Here is a 25964-nt window from a genome sequence, read left to right as displayed (position 1 = left end):
TGTTGCTGATTTTTAAATGGCCTCTATTGCTTCGGTTTTCTTTCCAGAAACAAACTCAAAACATTTAATCCTAAATTTTTATTTTTTTTTTTAAATAAAAAGGGACCTTTAGAAGCAATTTTTAAATCTATCATGTATACAGTTCCCATTTGGACAAAGTCTGAAGTAAACTCAGAAGCATATGTTACTATCATTGTGCAATTCTACTACTTTTATAACTTTATTTTTTTTTCCATTATCTACCTCACTGCTCTGCTTCACTCTTCCATTTTGTAAGAAGATTAACAGTATTCTGTAAATATTTACTACACAGTCCTGGCTGCATTGGAACAGGAGAAATATTAACTTAAAAAAAAATAAATTGTATCATGTGCCTGGAAGAATGGTGGAATGATTTCAAATCTCAGTGCAGTCATGAATGCACTAAGTTTCAAGTATCAAGACAAAATAACCACATATTTGCTATCTAATTTCTAGTTTCTCGGCTGTAAAAATGAAAGCCATACACGCCCTTTCTAAACCATGGCAGAGTACAATCCATCAAATACTAAAAACAAATACACGCTGACACAAATATCAACTAAAATAAATTGTACTATTGCAAGAAATTGCCAAGATCCACAACAGAACATTTTTTTTTAGCAGCTTTATAAGCTTCAGCCAGGACAGGGCAGCACAGAGCCTAAGCCAGCTCCAGCAAGCAGTTCTCCAAACAATGGAATTGATGCACGCTAGGAGGAAACTTGCAGGCTACTTCATATGGCATACCTAATGTTTGCATCCATACATCTATCATCTTTGAGAGCTTTGCTCTCCGAAAGATAAATTACTAAAAAAATACACTGGACAACCAGTGCACACTCGCACTTTGGGTACACAAAAGCCAGTGCTGTAGCAGTATCAACAGGGACACCACGCGCTCTCTGCCTTCTTCAGAGATGCTTAGTATAAAGAAGCAGGAAAGCTTCTAACCGTCACTTTCTCAGCATCACAGATTATTAAATAATATGTTATGCTTACATTGTAATAGAAAACCCTTGATGTTAGAAGGAAAGAGTCTGGAGAGGTTTGTTCTGTCCCTATACACTATGGGTACAGCAAACAACAAAGGAGAATGTCTGGCCCTGTAAATAGTCTTAAATCAAAAGGAAGAAAAATAAAATCTACTTTTCATGATCAGTGAGAGTGCAATCTGTAATACAAATGTGAAAAAGGCAGGAACAAATTCTAAAACAGTATCTCCATTGACAAATACAAAAATAATTCATCATTTCTTAAAATAGTATTATGTACTTATTTCACGCTACTTAAAGGTAATAACATCAACAAGCAAGAGTGTTAGTGGATTCTCAACACTTTTCAACGCAGCAAACAGGTATATACACTGAGCTTTGAGCCCCTACTCGATGACACCTGGTATCTTCCGAGAATATACTTAATAAGTCAATGAATCACCACTTTGTACCTTAGCGCACACAGTAGGAAGATCTAAATGAAACCAGAAACAATTCTGTTTCTCAGTTATGTGAAAGTTGATTTTGTTTCAATATTAAAATAAGTCTTTAGTAAACATTAGGTATAGAAGGGCACTTAATATGTTTATAAGGTTATATACATTTGAATATTTCACATCCAGACTACACCTGTGCATCTACATCTATTTATATTTATATATACACAAAACTCCAGGGAAGTGAAGTTTTAAAACAGATCTGAGAGACCTATGAAGCTGCCCACCTGCCTCATGAGCCAGACCTGCATTCTCATGGTCAGTGCCAATATACAATTAGTATTTTTTCTGTATTCATTGTGAAATTGATGGGAGGCATCACTGCTTCCAGTGCTGTGGGATTTTTGACCCTCAGACTATACCGTTCAGGGTCTTAATTCCAGTAAAACTTTCTTTCTGTCCTGAGCAAGGCATGAAAACTGAGCACTGGTGAACGTGAGACAGTTGGACACTGAAAAATGTGCATACAACCCTCTTTTTACCCCCTCTAGCAAACATATTTAAGGAATGTTTTTGTGGTACTTCAGTTTCTGCAGATTCAGATAGAATGAATTCATATATTTATGAAATATATTTTTATGCAAGACATTTACCATCCTTAATCTGGCAGCCAATACCTTTTAGCATATGCGTATTCAAATTCACAAATAAGAAGTTACTATTATGAAAACTGGCATTTCTGTTCTTTTGCATTAAAACGCAATTTAATGTACAATGGTTTCAACTGCACATGCATTGAAAGATGCAAGTGTATATAAAGGTACTTTAAAAAGTTCTTCTTTCCTGGCCCCTATGCTGGGTATTTTATGAACTGAACGTTTATGAACACATTTCACTCTGGACAGTTATGCAAGGATGAATTTGTTGAGGTTGTAGCCTATACTTGCAATACAAAATGTAAAGAATCATCTACCCAACTGCTTAACATATTTCAGTTGGAACCAACCGTTCTTGAATACAGCAAACTAGAGTTATGAGCAAGGTAAGATCTTATCATAAAAGCTTTACATAATGGTACTAACACTTCCTCACCTCAACCTTAAAATGCATTAGGTACTGTACCACTAGAAGTATTTGCTTTTTAGAGGAGTGTGTTACATTGGTAACTTAGACATGCTTCCTGCTCTTGCTGCTGCCTTTTCCTTCTTCCGTGCCAGGATTTCTAATGCCATCTACCGAGTTATTTCAGCATGCCTGATCAGCCGAAACTAAACCAAACCAAATGACAGATCATTTTCTGCACGAGTCTAGTGAGCCTTGGAAGTAGCTTAAAGCAGAAAAATGCAAGAAGGAGCCACCAGTTAGCTCGGGCAAAGCTGCTGTAGAACTGAAACATCTGTCACTCCGTCATCATGAATCCTTCATGACCAGGAAGCTCTTGCTCTCCCTGTTTCTAGTCAGCTGATGAAATACATGCTAGATACTCCGAAACTGGCTGAAGGTCCAAAAGGCCGGAAAAAGACTGACTGAAGCCAATCCAATGAACACCTCTATTTCACCATCCAGGTTAACAACAAAAATTGCGAGTAGCATCAGATGTGGGAAAGAACACAACTTAGTAAGCAAGAAAACATAAAAACATTTCCTCCAAGTGTGTATTTCCAATCAGCCATGAACGTGCTTTTTAGTAGTTCAGTCTCAGTTTCCTGGGGCAAATGTCAGGCAAGACAGTAAAAGCTGTTGCCAAAGTTAAAATACGCTATCTATTGTTTATTTTAAAGCATGTTGTTGTCGTCTTATAGAAAGGATTTAGACTTGCTTCATATGACTATTGAAAGTTTGTTAGCTATTCCTCCTCTCTCTTCTGCCCGGTACAAGCTTGTCCATCAGTTTGTTGTATGAAAAAAACCCAGAAATTAGGCTGACTGATGTTTAATATCCATTTTTAAAGATCTATCACTCTGTCTGTGCTTTTCCAGCCTTCCATAGCTTCTGCCAATTCTTTTGAGTATTGTAGAATAAATTTGATCAGTTGGTTCAAAAGTGTGCAACAGACCTAGAGTATCCTCTAACCTGGTCCTTCTTTGTTATAGCACGAGATCCTACTCCTTTCCCATTGATATCGGCTGCATTAGCCACAGATTGCAGTTGAACTTTTCAGTCAAGAAACATGCAAAGACTTTGGCTTTTTTCTTGACATCTGTTTGCAATTTTCCCTTTTTGTAGTAAACTAAAAACCTTCTCTTGGCTACCAAGACAAGCCTTGTCCACCCAAGACAAGCCTTTCATAACTAGTATTACAAATCTGTATGCTTCTGTATCCATTACAGAATGAGTTACTCAGTTTGGTATAAATTTCAAGGTCAACACACAGCTAACACCTTCCTCTTCCATGAAAATAATTGTCTTTGTAAAATACTTACTGTCAAATAAAGTTACAATCTTTATTGGAAAAACAAGAAGCCAAGAGAAATAAATTTGGAAACCATCCTCCTGGCTTCCAAAAACTCACTTAAAATGCCTAATCAATAATAAAAAAAAACCCCAAAACTAAAACCAACAGGGATTCACTATTCTCACAAGCATCAGGTACTACAAAGTAACTGCCTTGCTTTGGAACAGAATGAGCTTAGCATTATCTTTGGTTTTGTATTGAGCTAGTCTGTGTTGAAAGCTGTCAAATCAATCAAAAAACGGGTTGTTACGGTAAGATGCAGATAAAGTGACATTTTACATGATCTGTGTTGCTTGTCTGTTAATGTCAGCTTTATTATTTTCCTTTTTTAGCATTATGTAAAGAGGACATAGTAATGAACTGAAAAGGCAAAAAGGAATGCAGTTGATAGAAATTTCCATCCCGTCTTTCAATTTCAAGAGACAATTAATTGACATAAGTCAATGTACTTGACTTCATTCTCATAAATAAAGACTAGTCACAAAGCCACAGTCACACCTTACTCAAAGCAAAAGATAATAGCAATTGTCAAGCTGATCAAACGTTAACATTAGTAGGTAGAGTAAGCCTGAATTTAAGGTTTACTGAAAATGGTAACGTGTTCCATCTACACACCACAGACAAAGCAATAATACATGACAGAGTTTCTAGCCACTACCTATTATTTAGGACAGATATTCGTATAAATGATCGTGTATATCCAACAAGCTGAGCTACAAAAGTTGCATTTGTCTGATGTAACATAACACTGTGAAAATTTCCTAGAAATAGCTAGACAAAAGTCTAGCAAGTAACAGCCTGCAACACATGTCAAAAACACATTCATGCTAGAAAAGACATCGACTAGTTGAAGACAAACCCCTTAACTTCCAAAACTGAACACCAAGGGAAAGGCTAGAATCTCTGAAACCTAGCTAAGACAACCGAACCATCTGTGTTCTTCCTACACTTACGACTCTCCCAAAGAAACCAGTAGCAAGACCAGGTAAACTGAAAAATAAACAGCCTGCTGGGTCAACGTAAAACTAACATTATCAAATGTAGAACTGGAACAGTTCCTTACTATTTTCACTTAATACAAGAACTACCGTAACTCTTGCAAACATTCAAGTAGAAAATTAAAAATAGAATTTACCTTTGAAGGTCCCAAGTTCCTTCCTGTTGGAGAAAAGCAGAATTAGAAAAATATATTATTAGAAATACTACATCTAGAACTACAGGAAATATTTTACATAGTTTAAGACTCATTAAAAGATGAAAAACAAAGAATTTGAGTGTCATCGTTTTTAAGGGTAATATTACTAAGTGTTTATCTAAAGCCAACACTATCAATCTGTTTAGAACTTAGGCTACCACCTACTTATTAACATGTACAATTATACAAATATTGCACATTTATATCTAGTCACATAATTTCTAGATACACTGTTGGAAAAATAACCAAGACTTCTTAAGGCTTCAGGTACTAAAACATCCATTGCTTAGCAGAGCTTTGCCAATTTATAGCGTAGTGAATAACAATTAATGTTCCATTTTTTCAATGCTATTCAAAATCCTTTCGGCAACAGCGAAGGAGAAAAATTTGACAATATCACTCACTCAATTACAACACACTTTAAAGGCAACAAAAGCATATAGTGACATTCCTCAGAGAAGAGGATTTTAAAGCACAGAGAGTGACAGATAACCCACGATACTCACATACCAGAAAGCTAAGAAATTAAGTCAACAGCAATAGTATCTTTTTTCCTTCATACCGGGCCACCTTCCATTTTTAATAGTGATGCAATTGTGAATGAGAAGGGTATAAAACTAAGAGAAATGTTTTCTCTGTTTTCAAGAGATTGCAAAATGCTCCATTTGCTCTCGCTACAAAGTAGTGATTAATCGTGAATTTAGAGACTAAAGAAGAATCAAAGTAAGCTGGCCTTTTCCTTACAAAACATTTATAACAAACATCTTTTCAGTCTGTGCCTTGCAGACTGCCTAGGAAAATTCTGAATTTTGAAAGCAAAAGTGATTACAAGAAAAAGAAATTAAAAAAAAAAAGACTGAACTAACAGTTGTCGAGATAAATGATTCTATTCACTATCCATAGACTAAAACATGCTTCAGTCATTACTGAGTCACCTACCATATACACTGCTTCACAATACATATGCTATACCGTAACTCCTCCTCCCTAACACGATGCAATGCAGCATTTATTCTTGCATCAAAAACAGACAGAACTGTTTTGAGCCTGAAACGATTTATCTTCCAAGCAGGACAAAGTATTCTAAAAGAAGCGAGAGAATACATTTACCTCCACATTTTCAGTGAACATCCCACTTTTGTTACCAAATGTCAAATACAGGTTTTTGAAAGAATGGGTGCATTACCAGGAAACGAGCTATAGTGGGATTTACAGCAGAGAAGCCTATTACTTTTAACTTCCTCTGAGTATCTATTTCCCTTCCTGCTTCTCTTCTATCCTTTTCCCAAGCTAGTTTCTCCCTTTTTTACCAGAGAAAAAAGGTACTTCACAACACCTATGATTTGCAGGTTCACACCCTAATACATTTCCCCTACCCTGCGTACTCTAAATATAATTACAAAATTCTTAAACACTCTCATGAGTTGCACTCCTTATGTTTTAATAACGGCAAGCTATTTGACAAAACAACAATCACAGGAAATGCTTGTTTTCCACAGACTGAAGCAAAACTATACTGAGGAAACATCTTGTGAAAGTAAGAGGAAAAAAACCCGACGCTAGTTGCTCCTAAAATCAGGAGGTCTTATGCCACTTGTCTCCAAAAGGGAAGGCAAAACAATTACTGTCATTGTGTTCAAACCGATTGGCAAACAAGATGGTAATACAGTAACCAACTGACAATGATATTCATTGCTTTTGTCTAAAACCCCAGAATTTTCCCTTTCAAAATCCATCAATATTTTTACGGTTGATGCACTAAGATGCTGTCACTATATCCATATATATAACTGCCATTCATTAAGAAATTTGGAAATGAGTATTTGACAAAGCTTTTTTTTAGAACACACTACAATTAGCATACAGGGAAAATACAGATTTGGAATCTAAGGTTCTACATTTCCAAATATCCTCATACCAATTCATATCCAAAGACTGATGATTCTATATACTTTAGACAACATGAACGAATCAATCGCATCTTGTGGTTTCTCAACGCTCTTGATAAAACATATATTTAGAAATATATATTAAAAACATGCTCATTGAAAATATGCTCTGAATCAGCAACATGGAGGATTTTTTTTTTTTAAATCAAATTATCCAAATAAAAACTCAAAGTTTTTAAAGTTTAATCCTAAATCTTGTTCATCAATAGCTTTTGTAAGAACCAGACACTAAAAGTGGAAAGGAAACTATGACTTGTAAAGACACTGGAAAAACAGATGACTTAAGATTAAATCAGGACATTTTCTAGATGTGTAATTACAAAGTTGTACAGAATGTACAGGAAAAAAAAAGTATTACAAAGTATTACATTTCTCCTCACCTTTGTAAGTAAATAAATAATTTTGTATTTATTGACAAACCATTAGGAAGAAGATACCTCCTATGTCTTCTCTATGAATCTAGAGACAAAAAATCATCTGCAGAAGTAAATAGATTGAACTTACGTTAAGAAAGAAACTATGTATTTGGAACACAGACACTCTATAAAAGAAAAAGCAGGTAACTTGAGTAATTAAATCTAAAAAGATTAAACTGAAAGCAGTTCTGGAAAACAGTCATCTTCAAAACAAGGTTAAAAGGCAAGCAGGAGGTAGGACTGCTGTCTCTTATTTTACATCTTGCCGTATTAAATTACCAGCTTTGATGCTATATATTATATTTTTGTATTTGTTTTTCTTTTACTTTAAATTGTTCATTCTTTGGGATCATTTTTCACATTAGGTTTAAACAAAAGCTACAGCAGCAGAGCTCAGCCTTTGATGGACAGCTTACTAACAACATCATACTCGAAGACAAAACTGCAGCACAATGAATCATCTCAGCAAGAGTTCTGTCAACTGCTTCAACTCAAAAAGTGTATTACATGTTTTCCATAGGAAAAGACTAGCCTTCCCCTCTACCCCATTTATCTAACTAGTTTAAGGCAACTGAAGGATTTCCACAGAGAAATCCTTTCTGGATTTTACAGAGTTTTCATCCAAAAAAAAATTATGCACTTCACAGATGGAGGAGATAATCCTGTGCATTATTATTTGAAAGAAAAAACACACCTGCCTTGCCCCTAACCTTGCTACACACGAAGGCTCTTGAAGCCCAGTGTGGGCTGCTCAGCACCTATCCAGGATTAAAGGAACTCCCGTGCCCAGTCTGGCCACTAATCAATACAACCCACTATTTAGCATCCGGCTGTATGCTCTTTTACTTTAGCTACTAAATTTCAGGTTAGTGCCAACAAATCTGGCTAGTTACACAAATAAGAATACTCTCTACTTTTTTACACTTAACAGTAAGCTTTCAGAAGAAAGGACTTAATAGTTGTATTATAATATAAATACCTCCTCTCTGAGAAAGATGAAGTTTAGTACCACTGAGCAAGAAAAAAAGCTAGAATAACAGGCTAAAGGCTAAAATAATCAGACTATAAAGGCATGGAGGCACTTTAAAAGTAATCTTGTTCTGGGTGCAGTGCAACTTATGAAGCCCAGCTTCTTTCCTGAGAGACAAGAGGCTGTACGGGCTCCATAGAATCATAGAATCGTCAAGGTTGGAAAAGACCCTTAAGATCATCGAGTCCAACCATCTACACTGGAGTTATGCCCATGAAAACTGTTTGGCCACACATACAGGCAGTAATTTTCATCTGTTCCTTTCCAGTTGCTTGTTTTCATAAGACAGATGGAGGGCTTAATTACTCTGTGAAATTCTATACCCCTCAAATTCAGTTGAAAATGACCATAGAATCACAGAATGGTTTGGGTTGGAAGAGACCTTAAAGACCACCTGGTTCCAACCCCCCTGCCGTGGGCAGGGACACCTTCCACTAGACCCGGTTGCTCAAAGCCCCATCCAGCCTGGCCTTGAACACTTCCAGGGATGGGGAATCCACAATTTCTCTGGGCAACCTGTTCCAGTGCCTCACCACCCTCATGGTGAAGAATTTCTTCCTTATATCCAATCTAAATCTACCCTCTTTCAGTTTAAAGCCATTACCCCTTGTCCCATCACTACATGCCCTTGTAAAAAGTCCCTCTCCAGCTTTCTTGTAGGCTCCCTTCGGTTACTGGAAGGCTGCTATAAGGTTTCCCCAGAGCCTTCTCTTCTCCAGGCTGAACAAGCCCAACTCTCTCAGCCTTTCCTCATAGGAGAGGTGCTCCAGCCCTCTGGTCATCTTCGTGGCCCTCCTCTGGACTCGCTCCAACAGGTCCATGTCCTTCTTATGTTATGAGCCCCAGAGCTGAATGACCGACAGGAGAGCAGCAAGTAAAGGGCAACAATTGTCAGCAAATCCCCAATTTCATAAGCCTGGTTGCCTACTTCTTTAAGATAATACTTAAGTCAGGACAAAGATGATATTCAGGTATATTTTAATGCCAGCATAAGAGACACACGATTCTCGGCCCCTTCTGAGCATGATGGCATAGGTAAACCTGACTATAAACCCCTCTATGCACCATGCTTAAAAAGGCACAGCTGATAATGTCTCATGGTTCAAAATAACCTAAAGAAATTAAATCAAAGCATTGGTAATGCAAGAGATGCCATTGAGAACTTCTCTGAAACATCTCATCAAAAAAGACCTGAGCCACAGGTACAGAGGAAAAGGACATATATAGACATTAAAAAAATACAAGACCCCATTTTAGTCTGAAGTATACCTTTTATAAGAGTTTTTATTTGCAAGAAATACAATGAATTCTGAAGCAAATTAAAACTGTAGTGCCTTGAAGCTCTGCTGAGACAGGCTGTGTCTATTGAATTATTATGTTTAAGTTACTTGGAATGTTCTGATGATCATGTTTGTCAGTGGTCTCAACTTCTTCATTTACAGAAAAGTTGAGCTTCAGGGTTTGTGGTGAGAAAATACAATTTTGGAAACCACAAGTGAAACAAACTGTCTACAATATATAACTAGTCCCACAGAGTAACTGACACGACCAGAACTTACATGAATGGGTAGAAGGCAAATACAAATTCCCAATTACCTTCCCATTCCCCTCAGGCTTTTCACTGCACTGTTGGATTAACCCTGCTTTAGTCACTGGGCACAAGAGATGGACACTAGCAAGATGATTCTATTGGATATCAGTGATAAACAAAAGTAAATCCAGAAAGAAGAATATGGGAGGAGGAGGAGTCAAAACCATCCTGCTTTAAGTTACTGAAAACCATGGGAATTTAGTTTGTTCAACAAAAGAAAGACAAAGTTCTCAGGTTCTACTGTATCTTGCAAAGAGGTGTAACACTAAGATCAATTTTCCAAATGTAACAAAACGCCAGGGAATTCAGTTAAATACCTAGAGACCAAAGAAACACCAAGTTCTTTACAATGATGCCAGTAGCCAGAATTGACAGACCTGTATTTTATCTTCAAGGAAGGAGTAGGGAGATAAGAAGTAACAAAGTCATAAATGAATGTCAGGAACAATTTTATAACACTAGCTCTGAAAGTAACAGCCAATAAATTCAAACTACTAGACCCATGCGTAAACAAAAGACAATCTCAAGACAGCATATGGATAGTAAAAATTGAGTACTAAATTTGAAAGATTTTTACAACAAAATGTGTTTATAAATATTGAGTTGTAAATACTATTTACAAACAAAAACTAACATTTAAAAAAGGTATAGCTGCTTATCTGCAATTTAATTTTAAAACATTTCTGGCACCTAACAAGATCCAAAACAAAACCTGAGAAATACTGCATTTCACCTGTCAGGTCTGGTACAGTTAAGCTCTTAACATTACATTAAAAAAATTTCATAGCCTGATTCAAGCTTTAGTAAGCAAAAAAGCCATGAGAGGGACTTTCCTCTAGATGTCATCAGAAGTAAAAGCCAAAAACCTGAGACCTCAAAACTTATGTCACTTGCATGGTGCTCAGAAATAATTTATGTACTTTTTTGTGTATTCAGGATTAGCTCTTATGACAACAACACAAAAATATTTTCCCTCCCCTAGAGTGCTTGAGCACCCTTCTCAAATCACTTAGGCCAACTACTACTTTGAAATACCTTTGAGACTGAAGTAGTGAAAAGTGTTTAAGTAGTGAAAAAAACGATAAAAACAAACTACTATTAAAATACTGTCGGAATTAAGCAGCAGGCAAGGTTTTCTATTTATCTGAAGAAACACTGAAGACAGGTCACGATTCTTCACCATCAAATGTGAAATTTTATCCAGTAACAGAGAAGAGCAAAGAACTGAAGAATTTAAATAATGTTGCAATGGAGATTTTTTTTTTTTTTGCATCCATACTCAAATGCAGCTGCAGAAGTAGCTGAAGTCTTTCTGTGTCTTCCAGCAAAACTTCTACATCAACTTCATTCCAGAAGATGGAATGGATCAAAGCAAAATTTCGTAACAGAAACTGCAAACATTAACTGGTAATCAAGCTAATAAATACCACTAAAACCAACTACTACCCTAATATATTCAGCAGTTTCAGGGTACAGTGACAGCATTTCTCTTTGGATGTTTCAAAAAAAGAAACAAATATATTTATCTTGATGAAGAACATTGGGGGTCACCTTTCAGGTCCTATCATTCAAAAGAACAGTAAAAATTAGGGAAATGGCATTAAAAACAGAAGAAAATGTTAGAAATGAAATCATTAAAAGCAACCAAGTGTTTTGTCCTCTGCTAAGAGACTTACACACACCGTTCAGCATTGAGACCATTCCAAACTGGAATCTGAAACGTGGAATAAATTCTTAACTCCCTCTAAAAGCTTATGCTTTCAGATGTAAGGTTTTGCACAGGACCCATTTTTTATGTTTTTGCTTTCATCCTGTTGCTATCCAAAAAAGGGGACAGTTTTTTAAATTTTTTTTTTTTAACTTTTCTCTTAGTATGCAATGTCATTGGATCACTGAAAGATACATGTATCAGCGCAGTTTGTTTATTTTTATCATACAAAACCAAAAGTTTAGGAAACAAAGTTTAAAGCTGAAATTTGAGAGAAGAAATTAGGAGAAGCTACAAACAACTAAGCTATGAAGAAATTTAAGAGAAGCTGAAGTTTAAGAGAAGGTAAAAACAACTCCACCATTGAAGGCCACCTCCACCATCAACTCCACCATCTTTAATCTCTCCTAGAAAGAAAAAGGGTTCCTGCAAATCTGTTTTTGGTAAACAGCCACAGAACAAAATCTAGACCTTCCTTTAACTTGGTCATCAGTTTCCCCATACGCACGAAAAGAAAATAAATTACAGTATTCAAAAACTGGCCAAATGTTATTCACTAAGTGACATATAATATGCCACAAAAACAAGGGAGTAAAAAAAGCCTGCAACCCCACACGCACTCTTTACAATTCATGCTGTTGTACCACACAGCACGAATGCAACTGTGGCAGTTAGAAGTTACAACTTGTACCACTTCAGGCATCCTCAACACATCCCTTTGACACAGGAATGTAAAATCTCCCTCACAGGGGTGTTGTCAATAAATGCATTTAACACATTTTTTTGGAACAATTTTTAAACAAATTGGTTTTGGATGTAAGTGAAAAGGAATTATTAAAGATCTCAGGACAATAATTTACAGTGAAGACAGACAGAATTTATCAGGAGGCTCAGTACCTTGCTCAAAAGCAGAGAATGGATTTAGTGCAGTAATGAAAAACACCTAAGCCCTGTTCTCCTGCCACTAGCCACAATGAATGAATGAATTTGATAAATAATGCAGTTTTGAGGTGAGAGAGAGTACAAAACGATGATTAAGGCAATCCTAAACCATCTGTTTCTATTATTGGTACAATAAGTCTGGACAAAGAATGTCTAGTACTAACAGATTAACACGATTTGCAGATTATGCCCCATAACCAGCACTACATAAAGGTAGAGAAAAGTTATGCAGGATTGACATAATGTTTAACATTTTCTAGAAAACATTAGTAAAAGGTGCCATAAAACGCAGAGGATCCAACACAAACATTCAGTCTTTAATCACAGATCACGAAAGCCAACAAAGAAAAAAAATCTTTTACATGCCTATTCAAAAGAAAACTAAACTATAAGGTAAAGGTGCGCAACAAATCTCTTTATAACGATGTCATTGTCTCTCTGCATCAAACAAAGACCACCACAAAAGAAGGGCAAAATTAAATCAACTTAAAAGTGACAGAAATTATACTGCACATTCACACTTTGCAAATAATATAAAAAACTGCCAAAAACCCTACAATCTTTTGATCTGTTACGTCTTCAGTCTTGCCCAATGTTTTCAAATACTTGGAGCACTGACAGGAGCAAAATTCACTAATAATGAAGCAGCCTGCTCCTTTCGGTTTGATGCATGCAAAATACTGTACTGCAAGTGTTCTTGCAAACAAAAGGAAGTTCAGAGCGCTAAAATTACACAAAAGGAAGCACAATTATCAAGGGAACTTTTCCAAAGCTTGTGCAAGCCCAGTTTTGCAGGATCAACAGGACTTCTCATTCCATGTGTCTGTCCAAAGAAGTGCAATAACTGATGGCCATAAAATTAATTCCAGCCAGTTATCACCATGAAAACACTCGCTGCTGATGGTGCTGCGTGCAAACTCATGAACAGCAGGATGGAAAAGATGTCTGCAATGTGAACTCTGCTTTGAGCACAGAAACGTATAGCCATACAACTAACGCCTAATGAAAACTCAAGGCCAGTCATTCACTGCATGTGTACCGTGAAAGCTGTCCTGAAGATAAAGTTCTGCATCCACCCTTACAAAATCATTATTTATGTATCCAGGTACACAGAGGTATAGGAGCTGAAAATCTATACCACCAGAAGACTGATCAAGAAGAATAGGGCATGAAATCTTTCTCTGATGAAAATTTTGATGAGAACTATGCAACATGTAGCTAGAGTCTTGGAAATAATTTGCAGTACAATTAATTTTGGAAGGAAAAAATACACTTGTTTGAAACATTTGCAACAATGGTATATTTTTTACGTATAAAAAGTTAATTTGACAAATTAACCTGTAAAGCTTAAAAGGGTTATGAAGGTACAATTTAAATTTATCACTGCCAGATGGGAGGGAGTCATCATTGAAAATGATGTACTGTACAGAGTACTGTTCTAGCTTATCACTTGGGGAGTGCTATGGAATCTAAACAAGATCTACAGACAGAAGTCTTTTAGGCAACACGATTTTGTATGGCAGTGTATTGCCCATTCCATCTTCTCTCTTCCGACCTTGGTAAAAAAAAAATAAATTAATTTAGGTTAAACAAGATCACCAAAAAATGGCAGCTTTTCACAGTGATACTGCAGGAGGTAAAGATAATATTTGAAAGCAACACAAAGCAGAAAAATAGTAATGCAAAATATTTTTGTATGTTAGTGAGTAAATAACCATTAACTGGCCCAAGTTCGAAGGAACTTTTCCAAAAAGCAGACTAGTCTGAATTGTCTAAAGAAGTTTTCTGTATTTACTTTTTGAACGTTTATGTTGGCCAGGCCTAACATAAGCCACTGTATCTAACTGCAACAATCCTTACTGTCCTTTCCGTTCCCAAGGCATTTAGAGAGATAAAACCAACAGAAGGCCATACAGAAGAAAAACTTAACAGTAGTAACTGATGAAGGCATTTTCTCACATATGCATCTGTAATCTACACAATGCAATTGCCGTAAATTTTATACCCTTCTAAATGAGAAAGTGAATCAAACATTCTTCTCCTCCAGAAGCATAAAACCATCATCATGGCATGGAAATGCATCTAACAAGAATTATGACAATCTGTCCAACTCCTCAACTACTGCACTAATTACCAATGCATGGGGTTACACATTATTTGATTACAAATAAACTTTTAAAATCCAAAAATTGCGAATAAATGTACATTTTAAGAACACATTTTCTCTTTAGGTAAAGTATTTCTTTAAATCTCACCAGAAAGGAAAAAAAAGTAGTCCCACTAAGGTTTGTAATATTACTAAACATTCACCTGTTGAAGTATACCCTAGCATCAGGGTATACGTCAGACTCAGGATTTTAGATTGCTTCATTCATTTTTCTTCTATGTCTGTTCTCAAAGCAGACAAGTATTGAAAAACAGAAAGGATTCTTAAACAAGAAATCTTAAAAAAATTAGAATTCAGACAATTATGTTTAAAGTCATATGACACACAGTAAACTGTATCCACTCATTTCCAGTGACAAGGACTCTCTGCTATCTCCAATGTATTCCTGCAAAATGTTGCAGCTGAGCAGCTCCTTTTAATTGATAAAATAACTACGAGTTGCTATTTTGCACAATCTGTCTGAAATGGATGCAAACGGTTCTAAGAGCTTCATAGGAAGTACAGCTTCAGAACAGAATCATTTTCTCTTACGCCATAACCCTGCAACTCGGTGCACATAAAAATTGGTACAAAAGTGAGCTTCTGACAGTGCTTCCTAAAGGACACAGTGCACCGCCTTGGGAATGCAAGAACTGCCATAGGAGACTGGAGGGATGCAAGGAGTTTTCTGCAATCAGAAACAGTGCATCCTCAGCAGGAGGATGAAGGGAAGAATAATTGTGCTTGATTGAGAAAAGGACAGGAAACAAAGCGGCATGGTTTAATGTTAACATACATGCAAACAACTGCAGCAAGACTAACTAGAGAAAACAAGGGTGGAATCTAGACTTCATACAACAATACTAGAACCCTGATCAATGGATTTAAAGACAAAAAAAGACAATATTGGAAATCCAGAGATAAGCACACAGAAAAACAATCAATCCCCCCAAACACCAGGCTTTAAAATATACTGTGGAAAACACCTTGGAGTGATGAATCTACTTGGAAATTAGTACTCAAAACAATGACAAAAGGGAAAAAATTGATCTGTTTGAACTGAAATAAAGTTGCTCTATCTAATAGGGAGACCTATTTCCGAAAATCAGTTCCCATAGTTACCGTAAGCTGCATTTCAAAGGTTTAATCTTGACCTAAAGCACTTTCTTCTAAATCTTTCATATAGGAAGATTTTTCAAAAGACTTGAAATATGTGAGCTTCTAGCCTAAGCTCTATGGTGACTTTATAATAAAATTACTTTTTGTTACATGCTTAAAATAACCACAGTTTCTAGAGTTTGTGTTCATCTCCGTTTTCATCCCTATATTGTCAAAACACAGGAAATACTTTTTTTTTTTTTTTCTTCACAAAACCACTCACTCCTTGAAAATAATTTTTGTGTTAAAGAGAGAATATAGACTCCTGAACCCCCATTTGATTCTTTCAGTAGCTGGTATCACAGTAAAAACCCCAAACACTAAAGAGAGGAAGACAGAATATGAGTTCCGAACATACATAACAAATCACACTCACATTAAGTTAACTGGCTGTTCATTCTTCAAGTATCTACATTGGCAAGTGTCCTCCTGGTAATGAGCTAGCAGTTAATTTCTTACCTAAATAAATACAGTGGTAATGATCAACCAGAAATTACCTGCATTTTTCCTGTTTTGTCTAGATCTGACCAAATGTAATCAGCTTATAATTACGTTAAGTAGTTTGCTTAGCATTCCATTTATAGAACTGATTAGATGCTGCTAAGCAGAGTAGGCAACAGTTTAACACTTTATTTTGATGTTGAAAGCAGAGGCTAGGGGAGGGGGAGAGGGAGCAAGTACAGCAGAGAGAACAAACAAAACTCACAAAACTTCAGAAAGATTACTATATTTTCAGGGGCAAAAATCTGTTGCTTTATGCACATTTTAAATTTGTGTGTTATTTGGTTAAATAGCACACATTTAGAATTTTAAAGTTATTACTATTAAATATTTAATTACTTAAATAGGTCCAAACAAGTGAATATTCAGCCATACTGACTACTGTTGACTCTTCCTGAAGAGAGAAAAAACAGTGTTGCCCTGGCTTGGGAAAGAGAAAATCCAGGTTGCAGGAAAATGACAAGACCACTGCCGAGGCCCTGGCCTGAGGTTAAGCTAACTGAACAGGATGTCAAAAACTACAGGACATGACATGAGAAATTGCTGGATGTGACAGATAATATAGGAAGAAGCTGACAAAAGCTATAGATAGCACCAGGAGGGATGGCTGGATTTCACAGATGGTTAAAGGGGAGTTAAGTTAGAAACAGCCAAACTTCATAGAAGACTGCAGGGGGACCTTTAAGGTATCAGGGACCTTCTGGGAGGCAGAACTTGCAACGCCAGCAGTACTTCAGTAACCGTATCTGTAACACCACAGAAGGCTGAGGTTTCCTAGAAAGCGGTATCAGAAATACCAAATTTGAGTAGCAAAACCAGGACCAACAGGTAAAACATAATTAGGGGTGGACTGATTATTTGGGAGGACACTGGGATTAAAAGAAAAAAAAAGAAAAAAGAAAAAAGAAGAAAAAGAGGTACAAGGATGGCAAAAGAAGGGTCAAGAAAGAGGGAAAACAGATAAGCTATGCAAAATGTAACCAGTGCTGTCTGGCGCAGCCCTGGCCTTGATCATTGCATCCTAATTAGGACCAGAAACCAAACCAGTTGTTCTGACCACACCACATGAGGCAAACTTGCTTCTGGAATCAAGAGAAGTGGGGAGGGTGCCAGGGTGCTTCCCCTCACTAACAGCAGGACACCTGGTTGGACAGACCACGTAACCTGGTTACCTCCATGTCAGTGCTGGCTCCAGCTCTGTCAGCATCCGCATCTACCCACCACTCCCTAACACAGGTATGTCAGAGACCGTCTTTGACAAATTGCTTCAATTTAACTCCTTGTTTCCTCATTTATACAATGGACTTAATACTGCTTTTCTTATCTCCTTCAGTAAGGTTATTTTCGGCACTGTCAGTAACAAAACCAAGAAAGTCATTTAAGCTCTTAACATTTATCTCTTGCTACTTTATCTCTTAGGTAAACATGAAGCTCAGGAGTTGGAGGTTCTGACTTTTCACACATACTGCTACAAGTTGAACTTTGATTCCAAGTAGTAATGCCCTCTTTTTGCAAGTAAGAGAATGGCAGGAGATTAATACCTTTCATACAGAGCAAAAAATACTCATAGGATAGGATAGAATTGAAAGGAAGATAGAGCAAAAATATAGTTCCTAACTTTACAGGTACAATACATGGGAAAAAAATGAAATTAAAAAAAACAGGCCAGGGGATTAAAAGAAACAACAATTTATCAGTGTTTATTAACAATAGCCCTTACTCCAATTGTTGGTAGAGAATAATAAGCACAACTTCGTCTTAACATCACTGTAGCGATAATTTTCCAAACACAGACACTCTTTGTTCATCACCAAGAGTTAGACTGACATTCAATGAATCTATTACAGATTTGCAACTTTCTGTCAAAGATTACTGTCTCTTTAAAAGATGAAAATAAAAGGGATTATATTATATATATGGGAAAAAGAAATAATCATAAAATGTTTATATTTTATGCTAATTTATATTTATAGCAATTGTTTTATTTACCTTTTTGTTTTCTTGTAGGTTTCCAGCTGTAATGTCTGCATACATTTGTATCTTTCCAACTCACACTGTTCACATAGGTCCTCAAGACACAACAGATGATTCTCCATTTCCTCAAAGTTTGCCTCTAGCTGGGCTATAAGAAATACTTATATGAATATCAAATTGTATCAACAGATGGACAACTCACCTGAACAGAAACAGGAATTCATAAAGGTACATAATTAACATGGTAATAATTACACATATATAATAAATGGCTCAGAAAGATAAACAAATTTCAATCCACATTACATAGTAAAGAGTGACAGCAGAGCCTCGTTAAGGGAGATCTATCTCAAGTTCCGTTTGCAGTAAGATGCTGAACCACTATATTTGCCCTAGCATCTTAGTCTCGCATGCTCATGGTCAAGAAGGATCCAGAACTCATAATTTAATTTTGCTTCTTGGGCACACTGTCAGTTTACCCCTTCCTGCCTGGTACCCATCTGACGAATAAAGTTGTGCTGACCAAAATCAGTACTAATCTTAAATTATTCAAATGAAGCAAAAGTAAAGCATACTGGGAGAATTTTAACTTTTACATGACCTCATGAAAATATAAAAGAATACAGACTTCAAAAGTTTACTCTGAAGACAGACCCTTTACTGATAGGCAAATCTATTACACAACCCTTTTAAGCTTTACATGTTCATTTGTCAGATTGACTTTTTACACAAAAAAATATACCATTAGCTATTTTACATGCCCATGCACTTAAAAACATGCAAAACTTCCTTATTTCCTCTTTAATCATAATTATTCAGAGTCTCAAGTTAAAAGACATCACGCCTGTGAAGAGCCCTGAGAAACCTGATCTTATCTCATCGCTCACTCTGTTTTGAGCAGAAATTTGGACTGGAGAACTCCTGTGGTCCCTTCTGACCTGAATTATCCCATGTGAATTTTATATCAAAGGATCACTCTCCCTGTGGGTGATTAATGCTGAAATCCATGTCCCTCCTCAGGATTCCAAAGCGGAAAAGCTATTTTCCCAAACTCTAACCAGCTAGTCACTCTGGGATGGAGCTGTGTGAATACAGGACTATTATTCACCCTTTTGCCAGGACTTCTCCTATACCAAAGGGAACGTAAATAGGAGGAGGAAGGATAAATCACATTTTTACAAACAAAATAGCAACCAAGGAACAGAAAGGAGTTTGCCGTTCAGAGACAGATACACTAATCTGTTGCAGTGTATGAACTTTATTGTTGATGAGAAGAACTACACAGATGATGGAATGAAACAGTAGAAGAAATAAAACAACTCTGAGTTTTGGCAAATGGCTGTGTTTCACCTTTGCCTGTAACAGACAGAAGCAATCTTCTTAAAGCAAGACAATAACTATTAAGTTCAAGATAGAAAAAAGTGATTTAATGTGTTTTGGATGCTCAAAAGAAGGAAACAGCAAACTGGAGGCATCAGTCAAACCTTCAATTCTGGTTTGGCCATTCTACTTGGAGCCTATCTTGGAGTATACAAAATTTCAACTTTCTTAGCCGTTACTCAATTAGAAATTGCTATCCTCGTGGTCCTCCTAGAACAGCAAAAGTTAAGACCTCGTAAACAAACTTCCTAGCATACATCTTCATATGTTCAGCTCCTATTACCCCATAAGATTTTTTAGTCCCTAACAAGTAGAGTACTGCTCCACAACAGTCAGAAAGGGAAACATGAATCATATAATCAGCAAAGAATTCCTTAAACTATTTATCTGTACACAGATCACTTGGGGGCGAGGGGAGGCAGTTGACAATGTGGAAACAAGTTTGAGGGGGAAAAAAAAAAAAAATGTTTTCAGTTCTAAAGATTGTGATGTGGAACATGCATTGTCTACCACATACTCAACTCCCTCTCACAAAATCCAGATGTATTCAAAGGGCAACATGATGACTAGAATTACAACTGGTGGTCCCTTTTTGCTTAAGAAATGGATTTTTCTGAGTGCATTAAAATCCAAATGTCTGTATTATGCTCTCTCGCTTTTCAGAATGATTGCTCACTTATTAATTTGCAAAACTCACAAACACAGCAGGGCTCAAGATAATTTAGTAAGGTACCCATCAACCACTATTTTTTGCACTTAAAAAAACACCACCTGCTTTGCTGTACTTCCTATTGGAATAATATTAAAAGACAACAACAAAGAACAGGAAAATAAAGAAGATGAAGAAAAGTGAGTTCCAGAGGGCAACTGATTCCTAGCACTAGCACTTGAGCAGCCTCTAGTGGGAACTGCAGAAAACACTGCTCCTCAAGAACAGGAACGAACACTTAAGAACTCTCCAGAAGACAACAATCCTGCTTTACGGCAACATAGGTTTCAGAATTTTTCTTTCTGAAGTGAAAGAAAACTTAGCTGCTTTTCACAAAAAAAGTTGAAGACTAGTTCCATCACAAAGGCACAGCACCAGCTATGGTTGTGAATTAACATCTCTCCTACCCAAATGAGAACATATGCACCATGCATGAAAAGAAAGTTCCAAACAAAGCTCCATATTTAATCAATTTGAAACTTAAGCCTTAGTGCTTTGGCCAGCTCTCATCTATATCCACAAATAAGCTCATACTTTCAAAAAGTTATTTAGCAAAAATACGAAATCTAGAAATTCTTCATTTCCAGTTTATGGTTCACAGTGGCACCTAGAACGAATCTGCCCCGGGAAGCCAGCTAAGAAAAGCCCAGCAAGCTACCTGCAAGACTACTACTTCTCTTCCAGCTCTTCAAGAAATCCCACAACCAAGCAGTCAGGCAACCATCACCATCTCACTCTGAAACAGCATTGCTAGGAAGGAGAAAAACACCCTCTCCTTTTAATCTTTTTAAGGAGGCTGGAAAAAAATCCATTGTAACTTTAGATTAAGAATTTTCCTGTATAGTTACATGCCACAGTTGGTAGAAATGATATTTTTTATTAGATAGCTGAAAAAATAACTTGTTCTTTAGGTCACATCATTCCGATTGTATTAGTTTGGCCTGCATTTCTTACACTATCACAGGTATAACAACACTAATACAAGTTTTAGGTCTTAGTTTCAATTTTTTAGAAGTATGTTAAAGTTTGATCAGATGACATCAGATTGTATTATCTTCCATCAGTGTACACCGTTTTTCTTAGTTTACCAGCTACTCAGGTATTAAAGTATTTATCTAGAACTCAACCACCACAAAAAACAATTTTGTACCTGAAAATGCTTTCTATCTAAAGTTTGTCTAATTTAAATTTACCACATACTTTTTTTTTTAATTGAAGCCTATGTTACTTGTAGTTCTGCAGTAGTACAAAAATTGTCAGAAAAGCTAGATCACACCTGTGTATCAGAAAATATTACAGTTTTCAATTTGTCCTACAATAACTTTAAATGTAGGTTTCCTGCACTGTCCTAGCCACCAAAACAACGGAAGCCATCAAGGAGTATTAAAGACATTGTTACAAAGTTCATTCATTTTCTGACAAAAAGGCAAAAAGGCATAAAAACAATTATATCAAAGAAATTACCTCTAGGTCAGACAGGGACACAGATTACTAAAAGCTTAAAATGAGCAGTGAAAGACATATATATACAGGAAGATAAAAATTCTTTACATAATTACATTTCTATTAGTGCTCAATTTCATTTTGTTCTTAAAGAAAAGATCTTAAACCCAGCTAGTATCGTACCATCTACACGAAGCTAAAACAGCTTCTTTGCTGAAACTACATAGCAAGTAGACTAGGACATTTTTCCTTCTGTATTCAAGCCACAGACATTTCCATTTACAACACCAAACTATATGCCTTATGCATAAATCTCTCTACCTTATACAACAACCCTCTCTGCTGAAGCATTCTGCCCTGGAGCCTATGGAAGAGAAAAACTCCCTGTTGAACACAGGTATCTTTACACTATATTACTCAAATGCCCTGGTTTTAATATATCTCCCCCGTATCTTCCTTGATTTTCTCAGTAAAAGATAAACGCTGTTTCATCTCAGACAATGAAACTCACGAAAGAAAAGTAACAGCAGTTTTTGAACAACTGTCAACCAGTTAGAAAAAATCTTTTAATTAATAATAAAATATTATTTTCTTCAAACATTTTCCCAAGTGCAAATCATTACTCGTTTATAGTAAAAGTTTTTACAGCTCTCCTAACTGTAAAAATGATTTTAAAATCAAAAAGAAACCACTAAAAACTAGAGTCTTCTAATGGAATGTGTGTTCTAGATTTCTGCATCACAAAATATTTATCCAGCTCTTTTTCAACTGCTAGATCCTAACAAAAAAGAAACTGTTATTTAAGTAACCAAACACAAATCAGAAGTCCAAGTTCAAATGCCAGGTCTGTGAAAAATCTTGATTAATATATTGTCTAGTCTTAATTGACTGTTACTTGATCAATACCTGCTAATATCTAAATCCTGACATAAGCCACAATTAATAAATAGATAACAGCAAACTAATGACTTCATTTCCCCAAAGACACTCATGTCTTCTGCAAAGAGTCAAGTTTATGGGCTACTACTCACTACACTTTTTCCTCCTAAAAGTACTGCTTCAGAGGCTGCCTACAAACTGATGAAACAAACAAAAACTAAATTCTATAATCTCAGAGTACAAGATGTCGCTGGAAGTATACTGCATTATTCAAACTGGAAAAATCTTTGGTATTTTTACCAAGAAATTAAATAATAAGTATATTTCACTAAAACACACTTTTTTGCTACAAAACAAGTACCCAAAACATGGGGTATTAATTTCTTAAAGTAGTTCTAATGTTACCAAAACAAAAATCTTGTATTTAATGAAAAAGATGTTATAATCACTGTGACCTTATATTTCACAAGTTTTCATACATTTCCTTAATGTCTGATGGAGCCATTAAGAAGTCTTTAACCCCGCTTCTTAAACAAAGGGAACACGGGAGGTTTTTTTTAATGCAAATTTTGAACAAATTGGATTGAATTTTGCAAAGCTAGAAAATGGCAACTTTCATGCTTAATACTCAACCTGAAAATAAAGCATGACCTTCTACTCAAGATATAAACAAGGATACATCCCCTAAGCAGTGCAAAAAGTTTCTGTTTCCCTAATGGATTTTCACACCCATCTAACCCATACTTCAGAAAAAAATATTTATTAAAAAATAGGAAGCAATGACTTTTATCTCTGTGAATATATACCCAGTCTTATTTTCTTCCCAGTCTCACCAGTCTAAATATTTTCTGTTGCCTACGTTCATGACCAGCCTTTCTGAAACCAATATCAAGTTGATCCTTAACATTTGATTTTTAAAAAAAACAAAAAAACCCCAAAAAACAAACAAACAAAACCAACAAGAACAACAAAAAAAAAGAGGAAAATTAGATTTGGATCAAGGTTGGTGTGCATTGATTTGCTGAAATCAAAACAGGTATTTGAGCAAAATGCCCCTGCTCAAACATGATGCATATTTCATATTAAGACAAGTATGTCAGATACTGGCAAGTAGATATCTTCTACAACATCTCAAATAAAAATTGGCTGAAGTGATTATTCAAATTCTAGACTTTGAAAGGGCAATAACTGTCCCTTTTTCTTCAAAGTCTTCAACAGCAGCTACAAGATGTTGTATAATACAATAAATTTATCAAATGAAGACACAGACTTTTTACTTGAAGTGAGGGATGACTAATAATGTGAGTACCTAAGTTAAAGGAATTTATTTCTAACAGTGCTAATGAAAATGTGTCTTGTAATACACAGCAAAAGCTGAAGAATCTGTATATGACTCATACCAATTTTAAGTAGGTCACTAAAAAGGCTCATTTTCATTATCTGAATTTTTTTTAAGCAAAAGCAGCCGGGATTCCCTATCTACTTTCAAAATGAAAGCATTAATAGATTTATTAGAAGTGTATTAGGTCACAACACAGAACTATTACTTTTCTGAAACGATGAAGATTAGCTAAATTACATCTTGGATGCACACTCCAGGACACGGCAGTTTATAATTCTATATTCACATACTTTTTTTACAGAATGTTTCGCTCGTGTTTAAAAGTCACAGCCACAGTATTAGTCATCTCTTGGAAAAGTGAATACAGTTTACATTTACAAAAAGCAGATAGTTCAGAGTTATGAAAACTAAAAACAGTGAACAGAATATCACAGCAAATTTCTGGTAAATCACTTCCAGAAGCGTAGATGTTGAATTTGGTATAAATTATACCTTTCTCTTCAAATAGACTCTATAAAACTTATTGGAAAAAAACAATTCCAAAAAACTCACAGTGGTTAGGAGGAACTAATAAAAACCTCTAGGTCTACTTGAAATCTGACACACAAGGTGGGACTAGAAGATTTGGTGCAAATCTCAACCTTCACACTAGAATTCAAAATTCATTAGCTTTCCTGAGCAGACTGGTTAACGCTTCCTTAAATCCTGCTTGTGCAGTATCAAAAATATTCTAGAGACACTAAGTCTTCTCCAAGTAATTCTACAATCAGGGTGAGATTAATTCTGGTTCTTAAAACTATAACATTAGGAATGGGAAGATAACCCCAATTCATCAGGATTTATAGCATTTGCAGTTATGAATTATAAAGACAATTCCATTAGGTTTTTATTATTTTATCTTTGGTCTACCAGTGGACTGCATCGTTTTGTGCCTGATATTAAAATCAGTATTTAATAAATCATTATTTGAATTGATATTTCCTTAGAAAATAACTGAGCTTTTCAAAAAGCCAACACTAAATGGTTACCATACATGATAAAGACTTACTAAAGTCGTATAAGAAAATAGTAATAAAAAATGAAATATATTCCTTGGTTCAGAAAGAAATAGCAAAGTTATTACCAGCCTACCTAGGAACAAAAGCTGATTTGTGCATATCCACTGACCATAGAAGAATGAGAAATTAGCCTTTGAACACAAAAAAGAACCCTCTCTTCACATCAGATGCCAGCACACAAATCCAGCCCACCCCACAAAAAAACAAGAGCTACAATTACGTGAAGAATTTCTGCATACTTCCCAGCTGGTATAAGAGTAGTACAGGCAGAGTGCCTGGGGAACTCAGCTACTAAAATCCATGCACAGACAGCAGTTTTTCAAAACTTTAGTTTCATGCAACTTGAACAGATTTTCATGGAGGCAGCAAGAGGCCTACTGTTGAAAGAAAGGCTTGCTACTTGTCAAACACTGTGTCCCTGTTTCAAGGCTCAGTAACGCTAGAGCTTTTCAGAGACTGAGGCCAGATCATTTTTTCCTAGTTTCATTTTCAATGATGGATCAACTGTTTTGTATGCAAGATCTCCAAAAGTAGTCCACTAAAGCATTCATCTTTTCATCTTTTAAATTGAATCAACAGGTTAACATTTGGTAAAGTTATAAAAATTGGAACCCATCTAACAAACATGAGGTATTTGG

General features: G+C 35.9%; 1 protein-coding gene across 4 annotated transcripts in view; it reads right to left on the bottom strand.

The window, feature by feature from the left end:
* The window catches only part of DTNBP1 (dystrobrevin binding protein 1), a 145772-nt gene that overhangs the window by 34373 nt on the left and 85435 nt on the right, over positions 1–25964 (bottom strand). For all 4 annotated transcript variants that reach the window (XM_087764274.1, XM_087764261.1, XM_087764268.1 and 1 more), the window contains exons 6-7: positions 18531–18663; positions 5041–5063 (exon numbers count right to left, since the gene is read on the bottom strand). In XM_087764274.1, coding sequence (XP_087620400.1) covers positions 5041–5063; positions 18531–18663 — 156 coding nt within the window. The remainder of the gene's footprint in view (positions 1–5040; positions 5064–18530; positions 18664–25964) is intronic.

Source organism: Nipponia nippon, unplaced genomic scaffold, assembly GCF_047370975.1.
Source record: "Nipponia nippon isolate SJK-2023a ecotype South Korea unplaced genomic scaffold, ASM4737097v1 scaffold_1, whole genome shotgun sequence".
Taxonomy (NCBI): Eukaryota; Metazoa; Chordata; class Aves; order Pelecaniformes; family Threskiornithidae; genus Nipponia; species Nipponia nippon.
The sequence above is the reverse complement of the archived record's forward strand: the minus strand, read 5'-3'. Positions and strand labels throughout refer to the sequence as shown.